General features: G+C 37.3%; 1 protein-coding gene across 1 annotated transcript in view; it reads left to right on the top strand.

The window, feature by feature from the left end:
- The window catches only part of LOC118477165, a 21,672-nt gene that overhangs the window by 4,796 nt on the left and 5,122 nt on the right, over positions 1 to 11,754 (top strand). Inside the window, exon 4 of the mRNA XM_035970339.1 lies at positions 11,211 to 11,335. Coding sequence (XP_035826232.1) covers positions 11,211 to 11,335 — 125 coding nt within the window. The remainder of the gene's footprint in view (positions 1 to 11,210; positions 11,336 to 11,754) is intronic.

The raw sequence follows: 11,754 nt of genomic DNA, 5'->3' as shown, positions 1-11,754 counted from the left end.
ATAGTATAATATATATTATAATGGCGTCGAAAAGAAACTTGAATATATAATCTAATCATCCAATCATCGTGTTGAAGCCTTGAGCTACTCATTCAGCATACCAATTTTAAGCTAAATACATTCTGCATTATTTCACACACTAATCTTTTATCTATGTTAAGAAACGCTCGAGATATTGTCACTCTCAACAGACCTGAAAAACCAGGCCTGGCAAAATAGTGCGAAATCAAATAAACGTAAAAAATGTTTACAAGTGTATTTGAGGTGCATCAACATTGGTGGAATGGACATGCATTGAATATCAAATGAAAAGGAAGTATAATTGTCTCTGCAATGAACAGATTCTTCTGATGATATTTTCAAACATATTGGAAAACAGAGCAGTCTCAAATACCAAGCGAAACATAGACTTAACTGCACATGACAATGTGCTGATTAGTATACTTTTTGTTTTTGAAAAGGAGCTATTGATTTCGTGTAGAGCAACCTTTTTTTGCACACGGACTGTGTCAATTCGATTATGGACGTAATCATCTGTCAGTGAGGACCAGAGACCACGAAACTGCCATAATTTTGGGTGGTCTGTGCTGGAATGAACGAAACTGGCCTCGAAAGAATCACCGGACGGCTTAGTTTAGTGGACTATATCCCGGAAGTGCTGGAACGTCTTGTCTTACACTTATATTCCATATTCTGTCATTGAAGTAGACATCTCCATGCTTGACAAAGCACTTTCTCTCAGGAACAATGCAACTAGACAACTTTTGGGAAACCAAATCATATCAACGTTGGAGTGGTCACCAGTAAATAGCCCCAATACGAATCCTACAGGTATGGGAAGCGCCATGAAACAGCAACTGAAGAAAAGAGACTTTGCTCCCAATTCAGGCCTCTTTGTTTGCAACTCTCTGTGACATTTTACATGAAATGACAGATACTAATGTCCAAATTTAACAGAGTTGATGCTCAAAGGGTTTGTGCCTTACACTAAACCAGCGGCTCCAAAGCAAAATCAAATGAGCACTTTTATTGTCCAGTCAAAGTTTTGTGTGGTATTTGTAATCGATCTGTTTTCCGTTTTGTTTAAAACTATAGAATCTAGTGATAAGATTCTGATGCACGAAGACACCTTTCCTTTGATTTTGCACTATTTTACAGTCTGCTTTTTAAAGGTCAATTTTGGGTGACCTAATCTCCAGCAACTCTTACCAAAGATAAAATTTTAATATCAACGTGCCAGATGATGCAGAATTTATACAAGCTTCAATTTGGTATGCTGCATGAGCTGGGAGTACAAGAGCATAATGCAATGCTTGGGTGATTCAATTTTTTTGGGACGCCACTGTATATTATATATATATATATATATATATATATATATATATATATATATATATATATATATATATATATATATATATATATAAAATAACAAATTTTATAGCACTTGTGTAGTGTACCGCATACTCCCGCTCAACAGCAAGCTCTATACACACACTATTCAGGTGATGCAGGATGAATTTTCCTTTTCATAAGGCAACGTAGATAGACACAAAGATGCACACACACATACACACACACACACACACACACACACACACACACACACACATATGCACACACACACACACACAAACACACAACTACGCTCACACATTTAAAACAATAGCAACACGTAAAATAAAGACAGCCTTTGTATTGGAATTTGATGGCGAGAAGCATAGTACACGAATGTGTATTGTATCGGAATGCCCAATCCTCAAGCAATGACGTGCGTGTTAGCGTGGGCACCATTACCAAAGATAGTACATAACAAGATTGTTCACTCCTCTCTTTGAGCCAATAAAAAAAAAAAATCCGGTGGCGCCCTCTTCGAAAAAGCTCACCCTTTGTGAACAGAGTTACCCTACTTGTGTGAAAAAAAAATCAAAGTGAAACTAACAAGTTTCTGAATAAATTACATTTCAAATTTCGGAAGAAAGTTTTTTTTAATTATAGTTACGCTGACAAAAAAAACCTCTTCCGGTGAAGGAAGCGACTGTTTTCTTCATTTAATTTGACTTTAGAATGAGAAGCAAGAGGTAATAAACAACAACAACAACAACAACAACAACAACAACAACAACAACAACAACAACAACAACAACTAAAACTCCGCACGGAACGAACCTGAACAGCTGAAGAATGGCAGTCGAATGCTATTCCTATTCTTTTTCTGGAAAAACGAAAAAGAGCTTTAAAACAAAGACTGCGCCATCTGAAGCGTTGAGCGGACTTCCGTGGAGACTTTTTTGGATGAGTGAACCATCTTGTTATGTATTATATTTGCCATTACTCACCAAACTTGCACAGATGCATGACATGTAGAGTAGAATGTTGTAACGCAAATTATGAATACGGATCATTGTTAGTGTGTCTCGATTTGTCTGCCGGGCTCTTTCACATGTCTTCCTGTTTCATAAACAAACAGCTCATGATAATTATGATAATGATAGCGGCGTACTACTACTACTACTACTACTACTACTACTACTACTACTACTACTACTACTACTACCACTACTACTACTACTACTACTACTACTACTACTACTAATAGTAGTAGTGGTATTTTAAGAATGATGATAATAGTGATAATAATAATGAAAATAATGACGATAACGACAACGAATATATGACTATGATGATGGTGTTGATGAAGAAGAAGAAGAAGAAGAAGAAGAAGAAGAAGAAGAAGAAGAAGAAGACGAAGAAGAAGACGAAGAAGAAGAAGAAGAAGAAGAAGAAGAAGAAGAAGAAGAAGAAGAAGAAGAAGAAGAAGAAGAAGAAGAAGAAGAAGAAGAAGAAGAAGAAGAAGAAGAAAAAGAAGAAGAAGAAGAAAAAGAAGAAGAAGAAGAAGAAGAAGAAGAAGAAGAAGAAGAAGAAGAAGAAGAAGAAGAAGAAGAAGAAGAAGAAGAAGAAGAAGAAGAAGAAGAAGAAGAAGAAGAAGAAGATTGTTCATGTACGAGACTATTGAATAGTCACATTAATATAAAGGTTTGGCGGGCAGGCTTTCGCGTTTCAACTTGAGATAAAAACATGTTTTGAAAATGCTTGTTTTTCTCCCCTTCTTCGTTTTACCCCTTTGTTTTGTTCGTCTTATAGTTTTGATTCTAGAGATATTCCAATTCTCTTTTAGGCACTAATTTGTATTTCTATATATTATGAAGTTTCAGCCTCTCATCCCGTTTACCCGCAAAATATGCTGTTTTGCTTTTTACAGCCGTTTTTCTACCACACCTTTCATTTAACTGTGCTCTTAATTTTTTTGATCTCTTACTCCTATGCCTTTAATTCCCCCCCCCCCCCCCCCCCTTTCTCTTAACTTGGTCAACAATTTTTGCGGTCGAGCTTTTCATCATCTTTTTTCCAGCATCTTATTTTTACAATAAAAAAAAAGAAAAGAAAGAAATCCGGTAATATGCACCAAGATAGCACATTACATGCTTACGACAGGATTTTCAAACTCGCTGCCGCTAGTCAATTGAGGCCAGCAGGGCGATATTTTGCAGGCCCTGTTTTGACATTAAAGTTTGATGTTATGTGGCAGTCAATTTTTGAATGAATTGACCCACACCTTTCCTGAGCTTGCCAGCAAGTATCAAGTACTCATGTGCCCTTTTGGTAGCACATGTCTGTGAGAAGAGCTCTTCTCCACCATGAAGTCAAAGTTACTAATGATAAAAAATTACTAATGAGTACCTTCAAAAACCATACTTAGGGTCTCACTTGCTTCATCCTTCAAACCAAATTAAATGTGGTTAACTCTATCTATCCGTACGCCCTTGGGTCTTTTTGTGCCCTCGGGGCTGTATTCTTCACATTTTAGAATACTTCTAGTACGAAGATCTCTTTGAAATTTTTAGTATTTCTCAAAAAAGCATTTTGATAGACTGCTTGGCAAAGCGTACGGATCGGATTAACGAGTAAATTTCCTCTTTGGAAAGTGGTGGCACAGAGTTCCACACGCTGTATGGATACGATAGAAAATCACGACGTACGGATAGGGTTAAGCTATGCAAGAGGAAGCGGTGCCATGTCTCTGGCAGCAACGGGTAGGTAATAGTAGCCTACATCCAGAAGATAACATAAGACGTAACAGAAATTGTTAAAAGTAAATACTAGACCCTTTTTGTGGAATACTTGCTGCGACCCAAGCTCACTCAGATTCTACCCCCAGCGGCCCGGGGTCGTTGAGTTTAACACCCCTGGGTCATTTGAGTTTGATACCCCTGAATCATTTGAGTTTGATACCCGTGGGTCATTTGAGTTTGATACCCCTGGTTAATGACAAATCCTTAAGCTGCTCATAGCTATTGTTAAAGCCATTACGTAACGTATACCATCATGCACCAATCCACATCTTCTTCGTGCTTTTCTTCGTATTGCTCGAAATGATACTTTGCCGATGATATTGGCAAGAACTGAGATTTTATTTGTATCGTTTGATACTGTCGTTTGAACTTTGTTGTTATTGAAAGTTCTATAAGTGTTCAGGTTCAAGCTTTGATTCTCAGGCAGTATCATTGAGCGCCATTGCAGTTCTTGTCCAGGTTGATAAAAGATATGTTGGAACACTGCTTATAAAGCTATAGTCTTGTGATTGTCCACAAGTGTGTGAACCTTTTGGCTTTAAATCTGAGTAATATATTATTGGGTTATTTACCTACGCCGTAGTAATGGGAATTTTCAATATGGCGCCACATTGTTTTCATTGTGAGACATTCATATCATCAGTCTGTCTTCTGTAAATTCTTCTTTGAGATATTTTGTTTTTTTCTTGCATATTTGAAACATTAAGATATGTTAGGTCAGAGTATCTTTTAAACTTGGCCCTTCTTTTTCTATTCAATCGGAGATTTTTGGATGCCATTATTTTGAGGAATTGCTTGGTTTACTGTTACAATCCGTTTCCGTAGTGTGTTAGCTTCGAGAAACTAGAAGGTTGTTGGAAATAATAACCATCATTGTTCAGAATAGACTAGAGTTTCAAGTTGTCAGTGGCTGTTATTTCATTTTCGGAAAAAGTAGAGATGTTCGAATACAGTTTTATTTTTATCTGGAAGTTTTTGATAGGTATAAGGTCGGTTTCAACCTTGCCAGTGTTTCTCATTTGCCATTATTTCTGAATTTTCTTCGTCACAAATATTAGCTACTGACGCAACGACATTATCGAATTTGAAAATATGACTTCTGTGTGTCTAGATTATTGTTTCACTGGAAATGTAAATTGTTTTGCAGAAGCTCCTTCAAAAATTGATAGATCTGACTTTGATGCCACAGTTTCTGGCACCCTTTAAAGCTTCCGTAATTTTACTAACCAATGATATTTTGCTGTCTGTTTGTTTTGATTACGTTAGCTATTAACACAGATCGTTTTGACTTCATCCTCTGAGCGCCGATTTGTAAACGTTACAGCTTTAGCTTCATAGTATCCCACCATTTAGCAAGCATTATTAATCGTGTGCGTTCTTTTCTTCTCAACCACTATCAACATCCCCGTTTCATTCTACTATTCTATTATAAACATTTTGCCACTGCACATCACTAGCACTTTAAATTCGTACAAACATTGGGCTCATGAGTTAGAAAATTGTCGACAGAAACAATGTTGGCTATTCAAGTCAACATGTCTCTTCATTTCTATGTCACTATTGTCACAGCATGCCACCAACCCTTAGACTGCACTTGCATTTTCGCGAAATAAAACTGATTATGTATCATCATGTATTTTTTCGACAGCATGTTTATATTAGTTCACAAACAAATAAAATGAACTAATTGTTTGCTTTTTCTTATAATCCCTCCCCCCACCACCATCTTACGATTTTTATCACACCTCTTACGTTTTGCTTGTATAATGCATGACTCCCCGTTGCACTGTGCACGCGCATTTTGCTTACTTCCCCCCTCCAATGATGACGTAACATCTGGTCTGGCGTCACGTGACCGTCGTGTTCTGGACTGTGTCATGGATATTCTGCATTGACTACAAACTCCCCTGAATTTCAGGGCTGGAGGGTAAAGAGCAGCGCATGGCATACGTGTCTCTTATTTCACATGCGCGCGTTTATAAAATTTGATTCAATTCGGATACCCTTTCAAGGTAGAAGTAAAGTATAACATCCTCCCCCCCCCCCACACACACACGCACCACTCCCTGTGTCCTAGCTCATTACGACGATCATAGCTCGCTGTTTTCTGTTCCTGTAAGACAAACCTGCAACCTCACCCTGACCCCACGGTGACCCCGGATGTTGTGTGCTATGTCATGCAGTTAGAAGTAGGTTGGAGGCTATACTTTACTTTTACCTCTTTTCCTTTTACACACATATTTATCCATCTATTTATCTTTATATTGTATATGTTGTATACTCTGACCCCGGTCAAAATGAAGATTATAACGGTTTGGGACACTAGAGAATCTCCCAAAAATTATTATAGTTAGTTAATGTTTTGATGATTCATATTAGAGGAGCATTAAGAATGTTTTTGGTCTATTTTGAACCCTACCTGCAATGTTTATTCCAAGAAATTGATAACGTGGGCTGAGAACCTATTTTTCCCAAAGACGAGAGTTCTCCACTGTTTTGAAAGCTTCATTTTCACTGGCAGTATATCTCTTCTTCTCTGAAGTATAGTACTTACCTTATGTGTCTATCTGTAAATACAGTCTACTAGCAAGCATCCCTAGCTACGAACTATTCCTTTACCTTTCTTTAATCGTTGCTAGCACTACGTGTATCACAATTCGAGACATTATTTTTATTATTTCAGCTCCTTGCCACCAGACATTTCTTTGCATTATAATATACTCCCCTTTCCTTTTTATTCATTCACCCTCCTGTTGATGAAACTCTTGCAAACAAATGTATGGTACTCTAGCTTTGTAATATATTATAGTGTTTATGTGATGGCTACAAATAATATGTTACAGGAGTGATACCAACAAGAGTGAATAGTACTAGAAGGATACACTGAAAAGACACAAAGAATGACGTTTCTTTTTATCTGAACACAAGAAACACATCGCTGAGTATAGCATCGAGTAAACATTTTACAAAGCAGTGTGCAGGAAATGGTTCCACCTGTGGGAAGATTAGTAAAGTTTACAGGTAAACGTTACAGGAAAGTATCACAAAGGACAAATCAAGACAATAGAAACGCACACAAATATTATACTAGAAGTAGTGAACCATTTGAGTCAACATTGTGCTTATCTGCCCGTTTAAGTGATATTTTATTGAAAAGGAACTTACTTTTTCAGCTATTAAATAATCAATACTGAACAACATTATGTTTGTTAGAGCTTGGCATGTTTTTGGATAAGTCATTGATTAGTATGGTTAGCTTTCAGCTCTCCTCGAATACGTGACCCATGGCAACATTTTGTGACATACAAAATACTTACATTTTGTAGCATTGTCTGCAATCTCTGTGTGCCTTGTTCCACTCCGCTCCTCCCGTATGGTGGTGTAGTCTGTCCGAAAGTGGCAGATTTACTTCTTGTTTCCTTTACTGTTGTATATCTTAAACAAAAATATTATTCATATATCAATTTATGTTTCCTCTAACAAAGTATAAACGCTAAAATATTTTGACAACGATATATTTTTTTTCTTTTATCAAATTAATAGCTTGTTTTCACTTGGGGCATTGAACATCACTTCTCAGACTTTAGAAAGCACAAACGTAACACACATTAATATTCTTTCAAATCCATTCTCTTTTTGATCACGAGTCGACCCTCTTACACGGTCTTTTCCACCCGACGACTGACTATTTGAAATACAATAACTCATTATGTTCATGATTAGGAAAGTGATATGAAGTCCTCGATCAATGACACAGCCATAAGACAATAAACACGAAAATGGACATTAGCAGTCATAGTCTATTCCCCTGTCCATGAAATCGTACGTTAATACAACTGCAAATTATACCAGGTGGAAGTTAAGTACATGTATAGGGAGAAGACAACCACATTCAGTATTTTCAAAAGCACTTATGCATCACTTTATTTTCGCTGCAATGTTAACATATTATTGTTTCAACTATCTCCCGCTTCCCTGGACACAATGTAGACTATTTAGAAGACAGGCTGTGTCTACCGAGCCTGACTAGGGCAGCCCGGGTCATATTATTATGGTGTACATTCTACCAGGAACATTGGAGTACTCCCCAAGACGTCTTCTCTGTATGAAAATCAAACCCTTTTTTTTCATATTAGGCGAAGAACCTAACCATTAGTGAATATATAAATGCCTTGTCCACAAGTGAAAGAAATGCATGTCTTTGTAAATTGTGTTCAATGCGGAGAACTTGGTATTGATATCTTTGCATTCACTGTTTTCTTCTTTGAGCGTGACTAATTCTTAATGCCATTAACACGTCTGTGTTCTCAAAGTCTCTAATAAATGCGCATGTCGGAAGGCTTCCTATCGTCTTCCGAGGGAGCCATACTGTTTTGTGGAATGCCGAACACTTGATTTCTTGCGCACCACGTACCTTGTACCTTATACCTCTTGAAGCGAATGCTGATCGCTTCGACTTTCGCACCCGATATAATAATATTTATTATCTGCTCACGGTGTGCCAACTCTCATGTTGAAGTGTGTTTCTCATGTGGATTGTAAACTTTGAATATGAAATGATTTCGAAATTACTACTTGTTAGTCTCTTCATTTGCATAGTAGTCAGGCTATCTGAAAAGTGCTGAAGATGTTTGGGTAAAGTGATTTGTTTGAAAAATAAAAACCCCTCTAAAAACAGCAGTTTTCTAGTTAAATTCACAATTTTAGGCTTTATGTTTCTTCCTTTAGAGGCTTGGTACTAGGGTTATAGATATAAACAGAGATTTCAAAACCAGAAAAGGCTTTATTATAAATATATACGTCTGTCAGTCATCCTTGGCACTTGATGGTGACTGGTCTAGTATCATACCTTCACCACTTAAAATATAAATTAAAAATGTAGTTGACGTACCAGTCCCCCCCCCCCCCTGGCAAAAGCAAACGTGAACACAGCAACAATTTGATTAAATTAATACCAGATGTGAGCTAAATGTGAAAAAAGAGACAACTTACGTCTCGCTGTGTTTTCACTAGGGGTGGTGTTAATATTTTGGTGGTTTTTTTTTACTATCTCACGCCCTCATCGACCCACTGTAGACTATTAAGAAGGCGGGATGTGTCGAACCACCCTGACAAAGGCAGCCCAGGTTGTATAGGGCACATCCCGCCAGAAAAATGGAGATACTCTTTAAGATGTCTTTCTCGGATGGGACTCTTTTATTTTTGCTTGTTTGTTTGTTTGGTTGAATAAAGAGAAGCACATCATCACAATAGTGGTGATTTAGGGCTGGGAATAAGTAAGACAGACGGACAAAACAACATATGAAAAGTAAAGAAGTATGACCTACCAGTAGCGCCCCTCAGCCACCCGCATAACGAATAGGAAACGTTCGTGTTCTCAAAGTCTCTAATAAATGCGCATGTCGGAAGGCTTCCTATCACCTTCCGAGGGAGCCATACTGTTTTGTGGAGTGTCGAACACTTGATTTCTTGCGCACCACGTACCTTGTACCTATTGAAGCGAGTTCTATTCGCTTCGACTTTCGCACCCGATATAATAATATTATTACCTTTCTCACAGTGTGCCAACTCTCAGTGGAAGTGTGTTTCTCATGTGGATTGTAAACTTTGAATGTGAAATGATTAAGTACTTACCTCTTAAAATGCTCTTTATATGCATAGTGTTCATGTCATTTCAAAAGTGCTGATGATCTTTTTAAGAATGTTTATTTGAAAATAGGTTTTCCTTGAAGTATGTATTTTCTAGCCAATTCCCATTCCTTCCTTTATGTTTCTTCCTTTAGAGATTTGATGTTTCGTTTAGAGCCATAAGCAGATATTTTAAAACCAGAAAAATATTTATCATAGACCAACAAAAAATGCGATTCTCAGCAATTCAGGACAATGGTCTAGTATTGTACCCTTACCACTATTTAACAAAGTTCTAAGTTATGCAAAACGTATTAGACAACGCAACAAGCTACGTTTAACACGTTGTCCAACCTCAGTACGACAGTTTAGACAAGGTTATGCTAAGAGTGAGTTGTTTTTAGAGATCATTTTCAGCGTGAAAATTGTTTGGCTTTTTGGCTTGCACTGTTCATTGCCATTGATTTAAAGACGCCATGAACAAAATTGACCGGAGTGCAGTTAACGACAATTTACAAAATATTGTATAATGAAGATTAGTAGATTCGTTTTTGGGAAGAAAATCCAACTGGTGAACCTGGAGGCAGATGGACAGAGTAAACGGAAAGGCAGAGCAACATTGATGCATATTGTTAAACGTTTTTTTCCCCTTTGTTTTATTAGCAGGAAGGATGGTTATCTTAAGACATTTCCTAATGTTATACGATAAATCTGGTTACAGTTAAATATACAGTATCACGTTGAATGAAGGACAACAAACATTCCAGCCATTCATATTTTAGCCAATTGTCCCCCCCCCCCTAAAAAAAAAAGTTGACCCCCCACTTTTCCTCCTTATTTCTCTTCGTCCTGTCATAGTAGATGACAAAAAGAAATTTGTTGATTTCCCGGATATATATAGTTGACACGTTGTTAAGTAGCTTTCTGGTGGCAATATTGACATACAGATGGTGGTCACTATTAAGGTAGACTAATATCAGATTTTGTTTTAAGTGTAACTACATTGAACAATTGACCAGCATTCACGAACTGTACTGAAAACGTCTTCCAATCAACTAAAATTTACATTAAATGTGATAATGTTGCCTTTTTTTTTACAAAAAGATTTCTTTCTTTGTATATTTCCCATATTATGTTGAGTATTCCTTTACGTTTAAGAAACCGAAGTGAACCTATTGTATTCAGGACATATGCAACAAAATTCAGAAAAAGAGGTCAAATAAATATTAATTTCTGTCCTTTAAATATATGGCACCAAACGAATCTATATTTTTTTGCTCTTTAATTTAAAAAAAGTAAACTGCAAACACAATAAAAAGAAAGCACAACGGACAGCAATACCTGTGGACAGGATTACAAGTGGAAAGAATTATCGGTTGAAAAAATTACCGACGGAAAAAAAACACCGATGGAAAGAAATGACGCGTTGTTTTCCCTTTTTCTTCACAGGCTACGAATCGAAGCAGATCTCTATCGAAGCCTCACTGTTTGAGACGTTCAACTCGCAGCAGATGAGGGCGGAGTGTGTGCTCACCAGGGCAGGGGAGTGGGGGAAGGTCGCTTCGGATCTCATGGTACTCACTCTTTTTTGTTTGTTTTAGTAGAGGTTTTACGGCGCTTACAACTACAGGGTAGTGCACGACTTTTGGACACTCTTTATGTTTCGTCTATATCTTTATAATTAATTTATATCGGTCAGCAGCAAATAAATGTAAAGTTATTCTCACAAAAAGCGTAGATAAAAAATTCGACATATGATATCCAGAGTGCGCCCCCCCCCCTCTCTTGATTCTTTAATTCCCTACCACGTTCAATATTCACATTTTGTGGTACCAGCATCTGTGTATAGCGGTTTAGCACTACACCTTCGCATCCAGGAGACCTGATTCGATTCTCGTGTGAGGAGCATTTACTTGTATCTGTTGCGCAGAATCTAGGGAAAGGATTGTATACGGCCTATGTTGGCTAGAGGGTCAATGAAATAATATCTTTG

This window comes from Aplysia californica, unplaced genomic scaffold (assembly GCF_000002075.1).
Source record: "Aplysia californica isolate F4 #8 unplaced genomic scaffold, AplCal3.0 scaffold00254, whole genome shotgun sequence".
In the NCBI taxonomy this organism is placed as follows: Eukaryota; Metazoa; Mollusca; class Gastropoda; order Aplysiida; family Aplysiidae; genus Aplysia; species Aplysia californica.
The sequence above is the reverse complement of the archived record's forward strand: the minus strand, read 5'-3'. Positions and strand labels throughout refer to the sequence as shown.